Source organism: Homalodisca vitripennis, chromosome 2 (genome assembly GCF_021130785.1).
Source record: "Homalodisca vitripennis isolate AUS2020 chromosome 2, UT_GWSS_2.1, whole genome shotgun sequence".
NCBI classification, from domain to species: Eukaryota; Metazoa; Arthropoda; class Insecta; order Hemiptera; family Cicadellidae; genus Homalodisca; species Homalodisca vitripennis.
The window spans coordinates 126,601,562-126,619,803 of record NC_060208.1 but is presented as its reverse complement, the minus strand read 5'-3'; the positions used below and the strand labels follow the sequence as shown (position 1 = coordinate 126,619,803).

The window sequence follows — 18,242 nt, the reverse complement described above, 5'->3', positions numbered from 1 at the left end:
TAAGACTGTATAAATATGCATACACTACTAATTTATTATATTTAAACAAATAAAAAAGGTTCTTACCAAAATATTTAGAACATTTTTCCAGCTACGTATGCAAAATAGCATTTTCCTCAAAATAACTGATACCACTATGTACAACATTAAAACTGTACACATACAACAAAAATTATTTTATTATACACAAAACTGAAAAGGCAACTACTTTTTATGTAAACCAAAATTTCAACTTTTCCTCATAGCCTAATTTAAACACAGTATATTTACCACTGAGTTTGGAATAAATAAAACTTCATTTACAATAAATTTGCAGAAAAACATTTCCCTTCATAAAAAGTGTAAAACAAATCTTATATTTAAATATAATTTAGTTTTAAAAGTAGAAAAAAAATTAAATATTTACCTATAGTATACATTTCTTCAGTTTTACATGAGAAATAGCACTTTAAAAATTATTCCACTATAAAACATAATATCAATTGAAAGAAAAAATTAAACTACATACAAACATACAAATGTTGTCCATCAATTTCTATGCACTTGTAAACAAGTTTCACCATGTTCCTGGCTACTCTTCTTAGCTGTACTCTGCCTATCTCATTGCACTGGTAATGTTTTTCTTCAATTCCTGTAAGGTATGAGGGTTGCTTACGTAAACAATTTCTTTTAAGTAGCACCACAAAAAGTCAAAACTAGACAGATCAGAGGATCGTAGTGGCCACAATCCTGTTGAAATTATTCTTCCATCAAAAAAATCCTATAGCATCTCCATACTAGAGCTAGCTGATGGCAAGTGGAACCATCCTGTCGAGCCAGCAGCAACGCTCACTCTTGCAATAAGCCTATGAACTGTTGGATAATGTCTTAGTAGAGAGCAACATTCACAGTTGCTTCAAAAACAAAGGTCCTATTATTCTTAGCATTGAAAATGCACACCGTACACATAATTATTTTTAGTGTAGGGAAGTTTTGATGAAAATGTGTGGGTTGTCAATACTCTAGGTCCGGTAGTTTTGGCTATTAACATAACCTCCAAAATGGAATTAAGCTTCATCTTTAAAGAACACTTGATCTAAAATGTCAATGTTGCCTCTAATGAATGTCTTAAACCATTTGCAGTAGGGAACCCTTTTGACATTATCAGCATCCTTCAGTTCATGGAAAACCTACATTCGGTATGGATAACATTTCAGTACTCTTCTCACAGCAGTGTGGGCTGAACTTAATGACATGTTCTTTTCCTTTTCCCGGCTTAGTCTTCACAAAGATTTACGTGAACATCTCGTAACTGATGCTCTAATATCCTGAATGACCTGAGGGTTAAAACTGACTATTGCCTGTCATGACGCTTGTGTGAAACTGATCCTTTTTTATGAAACCGTAAACTAACTTTGGTATTACACTTTTAACTGGTGCTTCTTTTTCAAATTTGTCCGTGAATCGTTGCAGACACACAGCAGGAGATTTCATCACGAAATAAGTTTCAATCACGAATATACATTCTTCAATATTTAAGCGCATTTTAACAAACAACAAATCACTAACATGCAACCTATCCTCAGTTTGTTCAAACGTCAATACTTGACCTTCACTGGTTCAACTGCAATACGCAGGAAATAAATAGCCATCCCCACTCTAGCTCATGTCATACCAGCATTAGAAACAGTATTTAACCCGTTTCACAAAAATATATGCATTTTGCCCAAAAAATTAATTTTGTACAACCTAACGAGCAATGGAACCCTTTTAAGTTGAACAACCTGCACACACACATGCGCAAATGCGTGCACACGCGCACGCACACACACACACACATTCTTTCATTAAATTTGTATAACTGGCAATAGCATACCGTACACATAAAGTAAAAAGCAAAAGATATAACAGAATACAAAAAGTCACAACATTCTGACGTGGCTAAAGAATTTAGCCCACCTTAAGCTCTCTAAGTCTAAAAAATCAGGGGCTCTTTCCAGTTATCTCTTGCTATCTTCCAAAATCTCAATCAAACAACATAAATTTTACTCTTTTCTTTGTTTGGTTCAAGGATATGTATACCTGAGCACCATTGACTACAGCTTGGAAGCCAGAACCACAAAGTCTGTTCACTCCTAGGGCAGGCTTGTCTAAACTGATCCCACACCGTAGGAGAAGATGACGAGGAAGAAAGATGGAGTCTGAAGAGGTATTCTGGAACATTTAAAAATTCATGAGTATGCTTCTAATGAATAAATTATTCATTACTCTTGTTATAATTCTAAAATATATTCAATTGTCTTACAATGTTGACCGATGTAAGGCGATACTACAAAGTTTCTGCATTTGCCAGTTTGTTGTACCAGTTTGCTCCAGTCAATGAACCTATACTTTACGAATTTCCCTTATCCGTATGTTACAGGAAAAATGTTTCAGAAAAAATAATAAACCATTTTGAATTTTAAACATTTATTTTAAAATATATTTTGGTACTAGTTTAATTTATCGTAAGTGCTAAAATTTGAGTACTATACAACTGATGTAGAAAGACATTGTACATTCATGACAACTGATAGCTTGATTGTTTATCTGTTTATCTGAACTAACTACAATGGTTTGATATCAATTGCTAGTTATATTGTTATAGGTAAACCGCTTGCAAAAAGACACTGGGCAATTTTAGTTCACGCACGGTGGGGTAAATACCCCTCTGCCGCTGTGATGCTGCTCTCACCCAGTATCCCCACCACTGCTCTGCATTTGCAGCTTGTTCTATCACCTGACCTGGCCACTGCCACTTAGCAGCTAACCTCACACCAAAAAGAAAGCTCCCAGGATACGTCAGTGGCTACATTAGTCTGTTCATTTAATATTTTACGCTTGTAAGTGCCTACACAAAAAATTCAACATACTTATAGAATAGGTAAGTAGCTGCAGTGTAAACAAAATGGCGCGAGTGAGACAAGACCCACACAGCTGATAAAACAGAGACGTGGAGATACTTGTTCCACTCCCAATCACTGGAGGAGGGTCCCTCCTGTACATGGCTGCTCAGATATTTGCTTCTGCGCAGGTTTCTTTACGAGGGGTTGATCTATAGAATCCAATGTATGAATGCCCCGGACAAATGTAAATAAATCAAACCTCTTAAACTAGCTACATTGAATCACTATCTCATTAACACCATCACTGGTTCTTACTCTTTCAAACCTAGAAATGAGCTCTGTGCAATTTTTAAATTGTTAAAATATCTCTTATATCTGAAGAACTTCCAGTACTTACAGCCAGCACATTGCCTATCACCACAGAGTCCACAATTTCCGGTTTTATATTGGCAGAGGTGAGAGCCGATTTTGCTGCAACTTCCTGTAGTTCTAGGGCACTTGTCTTAACAAATTTCCCACCGTATGTCCCGAAAGGAGTACGTTTAGCTGCTACAATAAATATTCCTGAAAAAAAAAAACATCAAGATTGAACAAAACATGTTTTATGTACCGTACACTAAACACACAAAAATCAAAAAGTACACATTTCTGTTGGTAAAATAAACTAAGCACAAACATTAAAATATCAAGTTACGTCAAGTCTAAAATGTTTTAACATAATCATAATAACTTCCTAAAAATGTTTTTATTATTATTAGGAAACTAAATCTTTGTTGCAAATACATTTTATTTCCACATTTCAAAATATAAAAGAGTGGTTTGAATTTTTAAACCCACACGTACTAAATAAACAGCACTGACAACCAATTAAATCTCTTTAGATATTTAATGAGCTCAAATGACACTTAAATTAGGCATTTACTCTGTTGAGAAGTAAGTAGATGGGAAGAGTCAAGTACTTACATTCAATTGTAAGAATAAATTTAGTTTGCTTTTAAAAATATTTTCTTAATGGTAATGAAGATTGTACTATACCCAAACACACACAACAAAATGTACATTTCAATTGGGTAAGTAAAACTCAGTATTAGTGTCCGAGGAAACTGCACCTGGAAAGTCATGACTAGGCTAATTTATCAAATCACTATTATGTAATACTGTACGAGTATGTATCCAATAAGTACAGAAATTGCTATTATCATTAGATGTATTATTTAGTTGAGCAGAAATAATAATAATACAATTATTATTATAAAAATCCATCAAATTCCTAAAGTAAAAGTTGAGAGATCTATTCTAAAAAAAATGTAGGTAATTTACTTTTCAAACTGCAAATCAAAGCTCTGGCTCATAATAGACTAATTGAATATCTAGAGAAGTTTCTTTTTTAATAAACTAGTGTAGTACACTAATATTGTACATGACATCTCATTTATTTTAAATACTAAACAATGATGTATGATACTCCTATTTTCTTGGTTCTAACCAATGTTTAGATTAGAATTTATTTTTTAATAAACTAGTGTAGTACACTAATATTGTACATGACATCTCATTTATTTTAAATACTAAACAATGATGTATGATACTCCTATTTTCTTGGTTCTAACCAATGTTTAGATTAGAATTTATTTTTTAATAAACTAGTGTAGTACACTAATATTGTACATGACATCTCATTTATTTTAAATACTAAACAATGATGTATGATACTCCTATTTTCTTGGTTCTAACCAATGTTTAGATTAGAATTTATTTTTCAATAAATTAGTCATGTAGAAAAATATACTGTACTTTGGACCCTTGGGTTCATTTCCACTGATAACACAAGTCAACAGCTCACTGATTTCATGACTTACAATTAATAAAATTTTGAAATGTTTACAACTGGTGATTATAAACACGGCATATTTATTTGCCCGCCTTATTCCTCTTAAAAGTTGTGAGCTATATAAAACTAAAAAAATTGTATTGGGATTAACAATTCAGAAAATTGTCATTAATCTATTAAGAGACCAGTATGTTGTCTGATTATGTTATCAATAGTTATAATATATTTCAATATTATTTCATTTATTTTTAAGATACAACATTATTTAATATCTCAAGTAAAAAAATAACACATTAAGAAGTATTATATGCTACCATGCCGTTAAGTATGTAATACTTATTTCAGTATTTTTCAAGGTTTTACATCTTTGTGATATATAGTAGTGTCCACAAAATAAAACAGGACAATCCTTTTACTTAGTAAAATTATATCCAAATTTTAAACTATTATTCTCATGCCAACAAAGATATTGAGACCCATAATTTTAAAATTAGATGATTACATTTTTGTATTTAAGTTAAAAACCTGTGCAAGTCCACAGCACAGTTACTTACATGTTTACTTTGAAATCTTTGAACACCTCGTAATAAAAAATAACAAACACACAGTCACTTAGCATTTTGCATTTTAATGGGGGAGACTTTCATAAGCGGTCTACACTTCTTATTCGATTATCATTGAACAAATTGATATATTATCAAAATTTGATGTTGTGTAATGATCGGATGCAACAGAAGTTATAATACATTAACAACAAGAATAATATCCTAACATTCATTTACATTGTTTTGGAGCAACAAAAGGTGCTTGGCCTAGGTACTAATAATAATTTAAGATTATTGTTTTCACTAAGAGTAATATATTAGACTACACCTGCATCTGTAAAAATATTTTTGTAGTGTTGTACTTAACCTTTTAATCTTAATTATCTAAAGTTATTAATTATTTTATTGGGCTTTAGTTTTGTTAAAACTTCCAAACTTCAAGAATTGTACAATAAAGACTTTTATTTAACACGAGTTTTTACATGGTGAAGCACACAAAAAATGCCATGAATTTTATTTTTGTATGTGATTCTTTGCTTTTTGTAAATATGAATTAAAAAAAGAAAAACCGGTACTTGTATATCACTCTGCCTTTTTAAGATATTGCGATTGTAGTAAAATATATTTTCTGTCCCTAAAAACACTTATAAATTACCAAAAATATTTTTTAAAGCTACATAAATAAAGATAGCTCAGGTTTGTTTGTTTTTTTCTGAAATCAGTACAGTTTCCTTAATAATACAGTAAATTTTCATAACATTTACACTATAAATGATGAAGATACAATTTTTTTTAATGAAAGTACAAGCTTGTCCAGAGTTCTTGGAATATGTAAAAACGCTCATTTTGCCCAACTTTTAACTGCCTATAAAATAAAAACGAGTTGAGGTAGGAATAAAATTTGGTATATTTCCTTATCTATATGGAAGGATTAAAAATGTTAAGTTTAATCAATTCTGAGATGGTGGATGACATGGCCTGGATGATTTGATGTGGAATGACTTCATACATTACAATTTTTAATAATGTAAATTTAACAATAATATTACAAAATAACAAAACCAACTATGGTCTAGACCTATATATCACAAAAACGTTACAATATATAAATCGTTTGCACAGATAGCAGTAAACCATCTTTTTATTTAAATGGAGGAAAGGATTCTCTACCCATGGGTTACTAGAAGCCAAAATCACATAAATGTAGTCTATATCTAGAAATATCTCAGGCTACAGTATAAGCCACCACCAACACAACCGGATGATGATTGTCGATTTTAAAAGTAGATACTATTGAATACGACATTTAACCTATAGATATTCATAATTAATCATTACCAGCTTTCTTTATTTAGCTAGTGACGCCAGCTGTTGCCATCCAAAAATACACAAAAGCCTCACCCTACTGCCATTCACTTTAGTAACCGGCAGAAATGGGACAGTTTTATAAAAAAAAAGCAAACGGTGCAAATTAAAGAGACAACAAATGAATTACGGAATTATGAATTTACGGTTCATAGTATTTGTGAGGGATGTACCAGAAACTGTAGTGTATGTTAATGAACATCTAACACTATACTCCAAAATACTATTCTATGAGTCAAATTTGGTAAAAGCTAAAATGAACTATCAGTACCTATGGATATCCAACTCAAAAATATTCACGAGAAAGGACAGAGACTCAAACGCAGTAAAAATAGCCAGCATACAGGATTTTGAAAAATTGAAAAATTGATAATGAATAAATTATCAACAAACATGAAAAATTATGAAAAAAACAATCAAGTTTGGACAGAGCATTTCTGGAAACTGGATTCTTGTCTTTTTGGTGATTTTGTGGATTGGCCAAAGGTCGGATTCGAAAATGTTCTTGTGTTCGTTTATGATAGCTTCAGTCACTGTAATCTGTGCCATCACTATTGTACTTTTACTCTTATCTTCATCAACTACTATAGTCCTTCTGCAAGCCTTTTCATCACCTCAAGTAAAAGACCCTTATTGCCATGTTGTAGGAAATTAACATTCTTTTATCGTATATTGTTTTGGCTCCTTTATGAAGGATGCAGTTTGAATTTTTTATTTTAATATTTCTTGTTTTTGAAGTATTCTTTTATTTTTATTTTATACATTGTGTTTCTGATTATAATATTAATCATTTTCTGATTAATTTCATTTTTAAGCAAAGGAGAAAAATTAGATTTTTACTTTGGTGTAACAAAATTATAATTTAATAAAAAAAGTTTGTATGCTTAATTTTTATTGTGTCAGAAACTGTGTCTTAAATGTAACTCTAGCTGGAACATACAATTGCAAATGAGTAATTTTTCTTTAAATTTGTTTATAATATGTGCATATGAAATCATAATGGTTCAGTTACTAGTTTTGTACGTGTAGGGTTGTATATCTGATTATGTTATTGTTTTTAACGTAAAAAATGTGTTAAATTATAAATAATGTGCAGTTCAGCTCTTTTAGAGAGCATTGATGTATATAAATTTTATAGTGAGAATGAGGGTTTATTATTGTGGCACACACATATTAAGAGTGTAAACAAAAATGTTTGTTCATTTATTACACATTTAAATTGCTTGCATGTAAAACCTCAGTAATTGTATTGCCTGAGGCTTGGTTGGTAAGCGAGAAGGAAGCAGTTTTTTATATAACATAAATAGTTATAAAACAATGCTGTGAGTAGTGGTGTCATTGTTTATGTACATGAGTCTATAACATCGGTTCTGTGTGAATGTGATATGCATGGTTGTGATGTAGTTTTGGTGTTACGTCATTTAAATAATATTTCTTTTTATATTTTACGTTTATTCGTTGGCATTTATCATTGGCAAGGGATATTGTTCATGATTTGACGTGCTTGTTATCAAAAATTAAATGCAATAATATTATATGTTTGGGTGATTTTAATATTAACATTAAATCAGAAAATAGCCTTAGTGATGAATTTTTGGATTTAATGGCTAGTCTTGGATTTCAGCAACTTGACTTACATACTAGAGTGCAGGGTATTTCTTCCTCATGCACAGACCAAATATGGTTTAGTTCCAAGTTTTATGAAGCTCACAGGGTATCAGTGATTGAAACAAATGTAACTGACCATAGACCTGTGGTGTGTATTGTGAATTTCACTCACCTTGGAACTGCAGATAAAAAGAGCTCATCCTAGATTTTTTATTGATTACAAACAACTTAGTGTATTGTTGATGTTGATGAAGACTGATTGGTCAGATATTTTGGAGATCACTGATGTTGATTTGGCATTTAATTTGTTTTATGATAAATTGTCTACTTTGATTGATAACAATAAACATACTTATAACCTAGAAAAAACTAATGTTAAATCTAAAATGTTAAAACCATGGATGAGTGTTGAATTATCCTTAAAGGCTTTTACTATTACAGATAAATTGTATAAATCTTTTAAAAAATACCCTCGTACAAAGAATACGGAAAATTATTAACATGGGTGAGACAAGTTAAACACAGATATTATACTAATACGGGGTAGGATACGATAAGCGGACCCGGTTTTTTATATCGAAATTGGCAAACGATATTACTTAATCATAACCATCAATATAATCAATCGATACTGATTAATTATTTTGAACCATTAACTTAAATGATCTACACCAACAGCTGTAAACACTTTCAAATAATACTCGTAATATAATATTTCAATTATTTATAAGTAACATTTTATTATTAAAAATGACAAGTCAATTTTAGAAAACTAGCTTAAACGACATTGCTTTGAAAGATGATAAGACATATTTTTTGTGACTTCAACATGTTGGACTCGTACCGAAAAACCCATTATGTGAAATTTGTGGGAAAGAAACAACTGTAACTGTGAGAGGAGCAAATATGGTCGTCTTCAGTTTTCCTAATTTTGGTTATAGGCCTAATAATTTGTTTGATCACTGAAAATATTAAATTCATATTTTAATTCAAAATATAATTTAATTATGATTGTTATTGAGGACAGGATACTTTTATATTGATTGATAGTCTAGGATTTGAGATGCGAATATTAGGTATTGATGATTACATTCTTCAATATAAAAAACCGGGTCCGCTTATCGTACCCTACCCGAATACAGTAATAATTCGTAAAAACTGTGGTGTTTAGTCAATAGTATTATAAAAGGAAATTCATCCAGTAATAGTAAAATAACATTACAGAACAATAATAGTTTAATAACTAATGCTTGTGAAATTGTTAACTGTTAACAATTATTTTGTCAACATTCCTAATAACCTAGTTGACGCATTTCAATGTAAGTTATCTCCGATGATATTAAGCACCTTTGTTCAACATTTTTTAAACCTTTTATTAATGAAAGTTCATTTTTTTATTTCCCATTACACTGGCAGATATAAAAATACAAATTAAGTCTCTCTTGTTGAGCAAAAGTACTGGTGATGAATTGTTATCATCAAGGTTAATATTTAAAATGTCGGAATAATTGTCTCCGGTATGTGTCTTGTTTGTTTCACAAGCAGTCATATTTATCCTTGAAAATAGATCCTAGGTAAGTAAATGTTTATTGTTTTGTTGTAATTATATATTATATTTTAATTTGTAAATTATATTAGTATTTATACATTAATTTTCAAGATTGAAAACTAGCCAATCCATATTGTTCTTTTAAATGTCTATTACGTTTACCGACATTTTCCTTTCAGTCCTTTGGATGGTCATGAATATCAATGATTTCATATCATTCGATAACCATCATCACTTATTATATTGCAGCCATATCTCACATAAGTTCCTCATATTCATGGCCATTTTCAAATTCTCAAAACATTTGCAACTTCCTCCTGTTTAATTGTTTATATTAAAAATTACTGTAACTAATAAGTTGAAATCATATGTTAAGTTAAAAAAAAAAAAAAAATTGTAATAGGCCTATTGAATTATTCATTTGGATAAAAACAATAAAACCATTTTGACACAAACCCCACAAAAATAATAAGTTTCATTGCTTTTTATGGGTAGGGTACGATAAGCGGACCCGGTTTTTTATATCGAAGAGTGTAACCATCGATACCTAATATTCGCATCTCAAATCCTAGACTATCAATTGATACAAAAGTATCTAGGCTATAGTCCTCAATAACAATCATATGTTTTAAATTAAAATATGAATTTAATATTTACAGTGATCAAACAAATAATTATAACTAAAATTATGAAAACTGAAGACGAGATATTTGCTTCTCTCACAGTTAAAGTTGTTTCTTTCCCACAAATTTCACATAACTGGTTTTTTTGGTACGAGTCCAACATGTTGAAGCCACAAAAAACACATCTTATCATCTGTCAAAGAAATGTCGTGTAGTTTTGTAAAATTGACTGCCATTTTTAATAATCAGGTGAAGTTACTTATGTAAAATTGAAATATTACGTTTATTATTTGAAAGTGTTTACAGCTGTTGATATAGATTATTTAAGTTAATTGTACAAAATAATTAATTAATATTGATTGATTATATTGATGGTTATGATTAAGTAGGCCTAATATCTTTTGCCAATTTCGATATAAAAAAACCGGGTCCGCTTATAGTACCCATACCCCTTTTTATAGTCTAACCTTAAAATGCTTTTGAAAATCCATATTTGTAAAATTATTATTTTGAACTAATGTGTATCTAGGGTACGGTCCAATAAGCGGACCCGGTTTTTTATATCGAAGAATATAATAATCGATACCTAATATTCGCATATCGAATCATAGACTATCAATCGATATAAAAGTAATAACAATCATATGTTTAAATTAAAATGTGAATTTAATGATAACAAATAATAAATGAACATAACCAAAATCAGGGAAACTCATAACTTTAACTAAATGAAACAGAACGAAAACGTTTTGACTAAAGTTGTGTCCACCATTACCTTCTTTTTTTGCATCTGAAGACGACCATGTTAGCTCCTCTGACAGTTACATTTGTTACCTTTCCACAAATATCACATAATGGATTCTTAGGTACTAACCCAACATCCTGAAGCCATAAAAAACATATTTTATCGTCTTTTAAAGCAATTTCGTGAAGCTTCCTAAGATTGACGGCCATTTTAATACACAATGTTACGTGAAATTTAAAATATTACCTTGTATTATTTGAAAGTGTTTACAGCTGTTCATATAGATTATTTAAGTTGTTAAAAATAATTCATCAGTATCGATTGATTATATCGATGGTTATGATTAAGTAATATCGTTTGCCAATTTCGATATAAAAAAACCGGGTCCGCTTATTGGACCGTACCCTGTATCTATATAGTCTAGTCATTAAAACAATAACATAGTAGCTTATGAATAAAACACTAACAACGACACATTATAGGCCTAGTGTGGCAAGAAATATTCTACCAACCTTTAGTAAGAGACGTCATCTTTAAAGTGAGGTAGAATATTTTCTAATTCTTTTTTGTATAAAACGTGCCACTAATTCACTATGAAACTCTAAAAAACTTCTAACTAGAAAACCTACTAAAAACTGTTAAATTGAGAAGATATAATTTTACACAGAATAAAGGGTCGAACTCAGAATAAATACACTGATATAAGTCCAGTTTACCTCCCACTATTTTCGAGATAAGGGTTCAAAGGGAAAGGTTCAACAGTAAACAAAAATAACACGACTCAAGTTCTAATTTCTAAATGGGTTAAAAGGTCAGTACTATGGAATATGAACCCTTCAGCTTTCAGTGTCAAAGTTGAGAATGACATTCGTGAATCAACAAAGTTAAACTGGTGCTGGTTGGTGGAAACAAAACAAATTTGTGCAACGTAATCAGTCAGCTGTTAACTGGGAATCGTGTATCTTTTGGTTGTGACTGTTTGCGGTTGCACGACTGCTGATTACTCATGATGCCATGGAACCTTTTTTTCTGAGACGAGAATTACCAATATGATGACGTATACCACTGCGCGGGTGTTCAAAATCTTGTCAAGATATAGTTTAAAGGCCTGAATCTTCTTGAGCGTTTTTGGCTTCTCACAAGACAAAGTATAATTGGTCGTTTTAACCTCGTAAATTATACTTAGTAAACGTTCAGGCTGTAACACATTAAGCGGTTACCACCACAATCGAATCAGTATACAAAATTTTGAATAGAAATACCTAAACTATCGAAACAAAAACATTCTAACTGTAGCTATTTACAATTAATTATTGCTTTTTTAATGCATTGAATAACAATATTGTTCCAAATAAATTCAAACAAATTAAAATAATTTGTATGGTATTTTAGTAATGGCCACATGTATAATGGCTATATCCAAGTGTTATTTGTGTTACAAGTTGCCAGTCCCGTTTATCCATCAAAATAGTAAAAAATAACTAAATGTTACTCTGTTTTGTTTGTTACATATTATAGGTGCACATAGTCTAGATAGTATTTGATTTATTATTAGGTTATTAATTTATATAAATATATACAAGGTGTTTGAAAAGTCTGGGTACGCCGCCTACCGCATCAGAATACGACGATCCAGTCAGAAATGGCAGCGCATAACGTACTTCACAATGTGTACCTAAAACAACCCGCCATTTCTGATTGGATAAACCTTTTGAGATGCGGTTTGCAGCATTCAACTCTACTAAGTGAGCTCTTTCACATGAGGTATCACTCGACCCATGCTTTAATTTAAGATTTCCATGTTTTCCTCTGTGGGCCGTCCCCCCATGGTTGGTATGTCATGGTAATAGCAAGGAAAAATAGTTTACATAGCCATATGACACTGTGCAAAGTTTATAGATGTTATCTGCTATGGTTTGTAAAATATTAAGCCGTACCCAGACTTTTCAAACACCTTGTATAATATACTAAATTCAAGCAACTAGTACGTTTGCTTTTATACTCTATAATTATTTTCGGCGTCAAATAGACTCAACAGAGTACTCCACAGTAATAAGCTACATTTCCCAGAATATACAGATATTAAATCCATCAAATTATTATTGTTTTACAATAAGTACATATCCATGGTCAATGGTCATATCCCCCTTGCGGCTCCGGGCTAGAATAGACCGCAGTATCACTGCTTGTCGTTAAACTAAAAAAAACGGAGCGCACTTGTCTGTTTAACGCGTACTCTTTTGTTAAAGTTTCATGTTCTGACTAACCACAGGAGCCCGGCTTTCCACTCCAAATCATTCCGGTCAACTTGCGGGTGTAGCTTTGTGTCATTTAGCCTCCGTGACATTGTACGTCTTTGTGGGGCAGAGGTTACAGCTTTAAACTGGGGTTTTCTTACACTTCCCAGGCTGCCGTATAGTACATGGACCCGGGTCAGTCTAGCTAGCAATGACCTGGCTGCCTTATCAGCCGCCGAAAATCCTCTTGGTCATAGTAGTGCCGGTTGTATACCGGAAAAGGACCATGCTGCGACTTTTGGGGGTCTCTGCCGAGGCCACTGCTCATCGGAATTGCCTGCATTTCGGGGGCAGTTCGGCGCAGATTAAGTTGCGTCTGCGGCTGACCGTTCTGACTTTCACATTTGGATAGAGTAGTGGGGGGGGGGAAAATCGCCTAGTCTTGGGACCCAAGCCAGACATTATGGACGCTTACTTAATAAAAAAGTTCAAAAGGTGCAAGAACCATCCCGGGGTTCCCTAATCCCAAACACTAGAGATAGGACATAACGAAGTTAGTTGTTCTTACGTTTCAGTAACCTGTTACCGTGATAATATGTTACCAGCCGACCCACGCTCGGCATTACCATCATGCTGTTACTAAACAAACGTTTTTAAGTCGCAAATAAACTGAGTCAGACTAAATCTAAATGTGTGGGACTATTTTGACATAGCATACGAAAATTTAACTAAGTCAGTGCAGTGAAATTTTAGACTGGTAGAGTACTTTGAAATATATTTATCATAAACTGGATATTTAACATTTTGACTGCACAATACAATTATGGTTTAGCATACAAAGACTAACTCACTTCAATGTAATGTTTAGATAAATATACTATTTATAATTAATAACAACTGAGAACGAACAATTGAATGAGGAATAAGTTAGGTTTGTTTTTATTTTTCCAGAAACAAGTCTACGTTTATATTTTAATAAATATGTTTTATTTAATATTATTTCAATCTGATATTTTATTATCTGCTCCTCCTGCACCACACTTGAACCCACTACGTTATTGGTTCCTCAGTAACGTAATACCAGAAAAGCTGTAATCAGAACTGGTCCGTTCCTAGCCTCATTGCTTACACGGCAATAGCCTCGGCTGTTACTCAGTAACCAGATTACTGAGTAACCTAATACCAGAATGACGTTATGAAAACGCCAAATCAGCCCACCTATTATTGAAATAACAGGGTATTACTGGTAACACGTTATCCTGGTGATAGGTTGCTACTGAATAACGATGTAACTGACACTAATACGTTATATACAGCCCACTATAACTATCACACTCTTCATCACGGGAGGAACTCCCGACTCCACCTCCTCTCAATCAAGTCAGGAATGCAAAAGAGATTATAAATCCCTTCGAACGCAGGTCACAAATGGCGAGATCGCCGGTCAAAAACAACAACCTGACGGCGAGTCTTGGCGAAACACCATCCTCCTCGATGACTGCACAATCCGTGGTTTCAGCAGCACCCCCCCCCCCCAGGAGCGGACATCAACAAACCCAATGACTTATAAGGCTGTTATTGCTCTGGCTAGGAAGGAGGAGGAGGAGAGACATCTCCGCGAATGACTGAGGACACATGTGGCGAAGAAGACTACGACTCTTCGACAGAAAAACATCAGCCAGGAGGTGAAGGAGGTTATCTTTAAACCACTTGAACCCAGCCTTCAACACGTCCTCCAGCTTAAGAAGTTGTGGAAGTTCTGTGAGGTGGTCTCCTACTCGACGCAGACTTCGCCGTCGGTGCTGAAACATCACCTACCCCCCGCATCTAAGCGCCCAGCTTCGAGTCCTGCCGAGTCTGAGGTAGACAAAAAGAAGAAGGTAGAAGAACCAGCGGAGACGGACACCGAGATCTGGTCCGTCTAGAGGAAGTCCAGGAAGAAACCTCCTCTCCAGTAACCTGAAGACCAAGTTGGTAGAAGGGAGAAGGAGGAACCTCCGAATAAGTCCCGCAGGAAGCGTCCGGACGACCTTTTAATCAGGCCGCCGGAGAGTAAATCCTACGCCGATGTGCTAAGGGAAATCCGTCAGAAGGCGAAGCCTTATGAGAGGGGCGTCGTAATCAGGGGCCTGAGGAAGACCCGTGCCGGCGATGTTCTTGTCAAGCTCAGAGAAGCCACCGGGAGTAAGTCAGGTTTTAACATCGACCGCCAATCCACCTTGGGTGCTAAGGCGATAGCCCGCGTTCACGAACCCATGTCGCCATTGCAAGTGAGGAACCTGGACAAACACACGACCGAGGCGGTGGTAGAAAATGTCAAATCTGTCCTTGGTGACGCTATTGAAGTAAATATCTTCGTAAAGACCAATTCTCGTGGACAGGAGATGATAATTCTAACCCTGGCTGCCAGAGATGCGGAAAACTTCCAGCCGAGAGCCATATCAAGATTACGTGGGACTGGTGTTGTGTACGCGAAAAGCTCACGGCATCAAGGTATTTTAAATGCCTGGATTCTGGACATGTAGCTAATCGCTCCAGCGGTCCCTACAGGAACAGTATCTGCAAAATTGCGGTGACCAGGACCAAAGGGCCAGTACATGCGCCGCCGATGAGTATTGTGTCCTGTGTTTGGAAGCCGGCTTGACGGGCTAACAGGTGAGACATTCTGCTGAGTGTAGTCGCTGCGGGGCGCATTAACAAGCGCTCCAGAAGCTCAAGTCTCCAAGAAGAAATGATGAGAGGTTTTCAATTGAACATGCAGAGGCGCAAAACAGCAAACGATCTGCTGTACCGGTTTGCCTCTGAGCGAGGCTCTTACATCTTGCTTCTCAGTGAGCAATATTAGCCCTGCAGTGGTTATCCTTATGGTACTAGGGCAATATGTGTTCTTGACCTCATAAAGATACCTTTCTTGGTAACCGGCTCGGGTAACGGTTTTGTTTTCACCTTTTTTTTGCTACCTTACACCAAATCAACCCATCGCCGACTTTCGTCGGATGAACGATTCCCTTGAGGATGAGAAGGTCATTTTTGGCGACGATTTAATGCCAGAGCGACAAATAGGGGTTTCTCTTAGACTAACTCACGAGGCCGCTACGTTCTGGAAATAGCTGCCAGGTTGGGACTCCACATCCACAACAAGCGCGGCTTTTCCACCTTCCATCGTCTAGGGTATGGAGAGACGATCCCGGACATCTCCTTCTCATCTGAAGGAATCGCCTACGAGATTACCGACTGCACGTCTGTGAGGACTATTCCACCAGCGAACACCAGGCCATCCTTTTAAGGTATCACCGACAAAGCCGCCAAGGCTGTTGCAGCCCTGGGCAGGCTCATACTAAACGTTGGAGGCCCGCTTCTTTTAAACGCCGGTTGCTGATGTCATCATCAAGGTAATTTGAAATATGGCAATTTGATTTTAAGGAAATTCCGTAAATTGTTACATAAAATACAAAAACAATATAATCACTTTAAAAAGTATTTGAATAAATGTTGCTGAGTATAATAATATTTTGTAATAAAGTATTTAGAACATATTGATATGTTAATCAAGTAAAAAAGCCGTGGTATCAAGAGTCAACGATATCTCGATACTACTACATATCGAGATGTTCATGTATTTAGTATTGAAAGCATAGAACAGATAACATTCAACAGGATCTATCAATTTATTAATGATTTGTATTTGATGTAATGCATTTCTTATGGAAATTTTCACAATGTTAGTGGCCAGTGGGGCGGAGTCCTTAGTCGGAGAGAAAAAACATAAAACGTTACCAAGAATAAATGAATGACACACTGCCAAGTCAACGAATTTTAAGCTAGTTGACGGCTTTCCCATCGTTAGTTTTCTTGCTGTTAATGACAACCTCCTCTAATGCCTTGGTACTAAAAAAAACTTGTCTCTAATCATAAGATCTACCTTGAACTGTAACTGTTTGAGTCTTGCAGTTTTTATTGTTTCTAATCAGTCAGCTGGAACAAATATTTAGCAGTTTTTATTGCCAGCTCTTTCAATTATATGAAATCAGTTTTATTAGAAAAAAAGGGATTGTCAGAAATCTTGTATTTTAAATCAATAGTTTCAAATTTTGTTTCTGGATTCTACGCAAGCATGGCTAATGATATCTTTATGTTACGGTTATGACCGCCACAACTGTCTGAAAACAAACACCTTGTTAGTCTTTCGCATGTTCTTTGAGGCGCATTGTGAGGCAGCCAGAAACGTCTTCTGCCCCTCTTCCTCCATCGGTTTCATCATAGATAATATATGTGACTTGTCGAGTCATTAAAGTAGTGGACTGCAAAATTGTACACTTAGACAATTATTTTCTAATAGGCTATTGATGTACTTAGGAATTAAGTACTTTTTGAAGATTGTGTATACATAAATATCGTCGACGCACTTCTTTTAATTTCAGATACAAATGTAAATCTATTTGCTTCCACAAACATCCATAAAACGGTAATCCCCCAATTTTTGTTTTTACCTCATGTAAACAACTACGAGTATCCTGGCTGAACATAACCTATTAAATAAATAGGTCTTCTTTTGTTCTGAAGTTTTGTTCACAGCAAAAACAGACTATGATGCATTCTCTTGACTAAATCATGAACTATCGGTATGGTTTTTTGTGACACTGATAGAAAATAATAATTTTAGAAGTAGTTTGGTGTATAACTCAAAATCGTCAAAAAGGAGACTTGGTTCATTGTCGCGATTAACCCGCCATGTTTAAATTTAACGTGTTTGTTTGCTACTGGCAGTTTATAGCAAAAAATAACATTGCTAAAAATTTAGAAAATGAAATGAAACGGCAAAAACATCTCAAATGTTTTTTCTTTTAAACTTTTAAATCCAGTAAAACAAAATAC

The 18,242-nt window shown here is 34.1% G+C and overlaps 1 protein-coding gene across 2 annotated transcripts in view; it reads right to left on the bottom strand.

Moving 5' to 3' along the window:
• Positions 1-12,046, bottom strand: part of LOC124354687 (3-ketoacyl-CoA thiolase, mitochondrial-like) — a 58,495-nt gene extending 46,449 nt beyond the window's left edge. The window contains exons 1-3 of one of the 2 annotated variants that reach the window (XR_006921704.1): positions 11,643-12,046; positions 3,262-3,428; positions 2,062-2,193 (exon numbers count right to left, since the gene is read on the bottom strand). Coding sequence is in view for 1 of the 2 variants with exons in the window: in XM_046805324.1 (XP_046661280.1) it covers positions 2,062-2,193; positions 3,262-3,428; positions 11,643-11,661 (318 nt within the window). In the remaining variant the exon portion in view is untranslated. The remainder of the gene's footprint in view (positions 1-2,061; positions 2,194-3,261; positions 3,429-11,642) is intronic. The other variant, XM_046805324.1, reaches the window with a different exon arrangement.
• Positions 12,047-18,242: the final 6,196 nt, after the last annotated feature.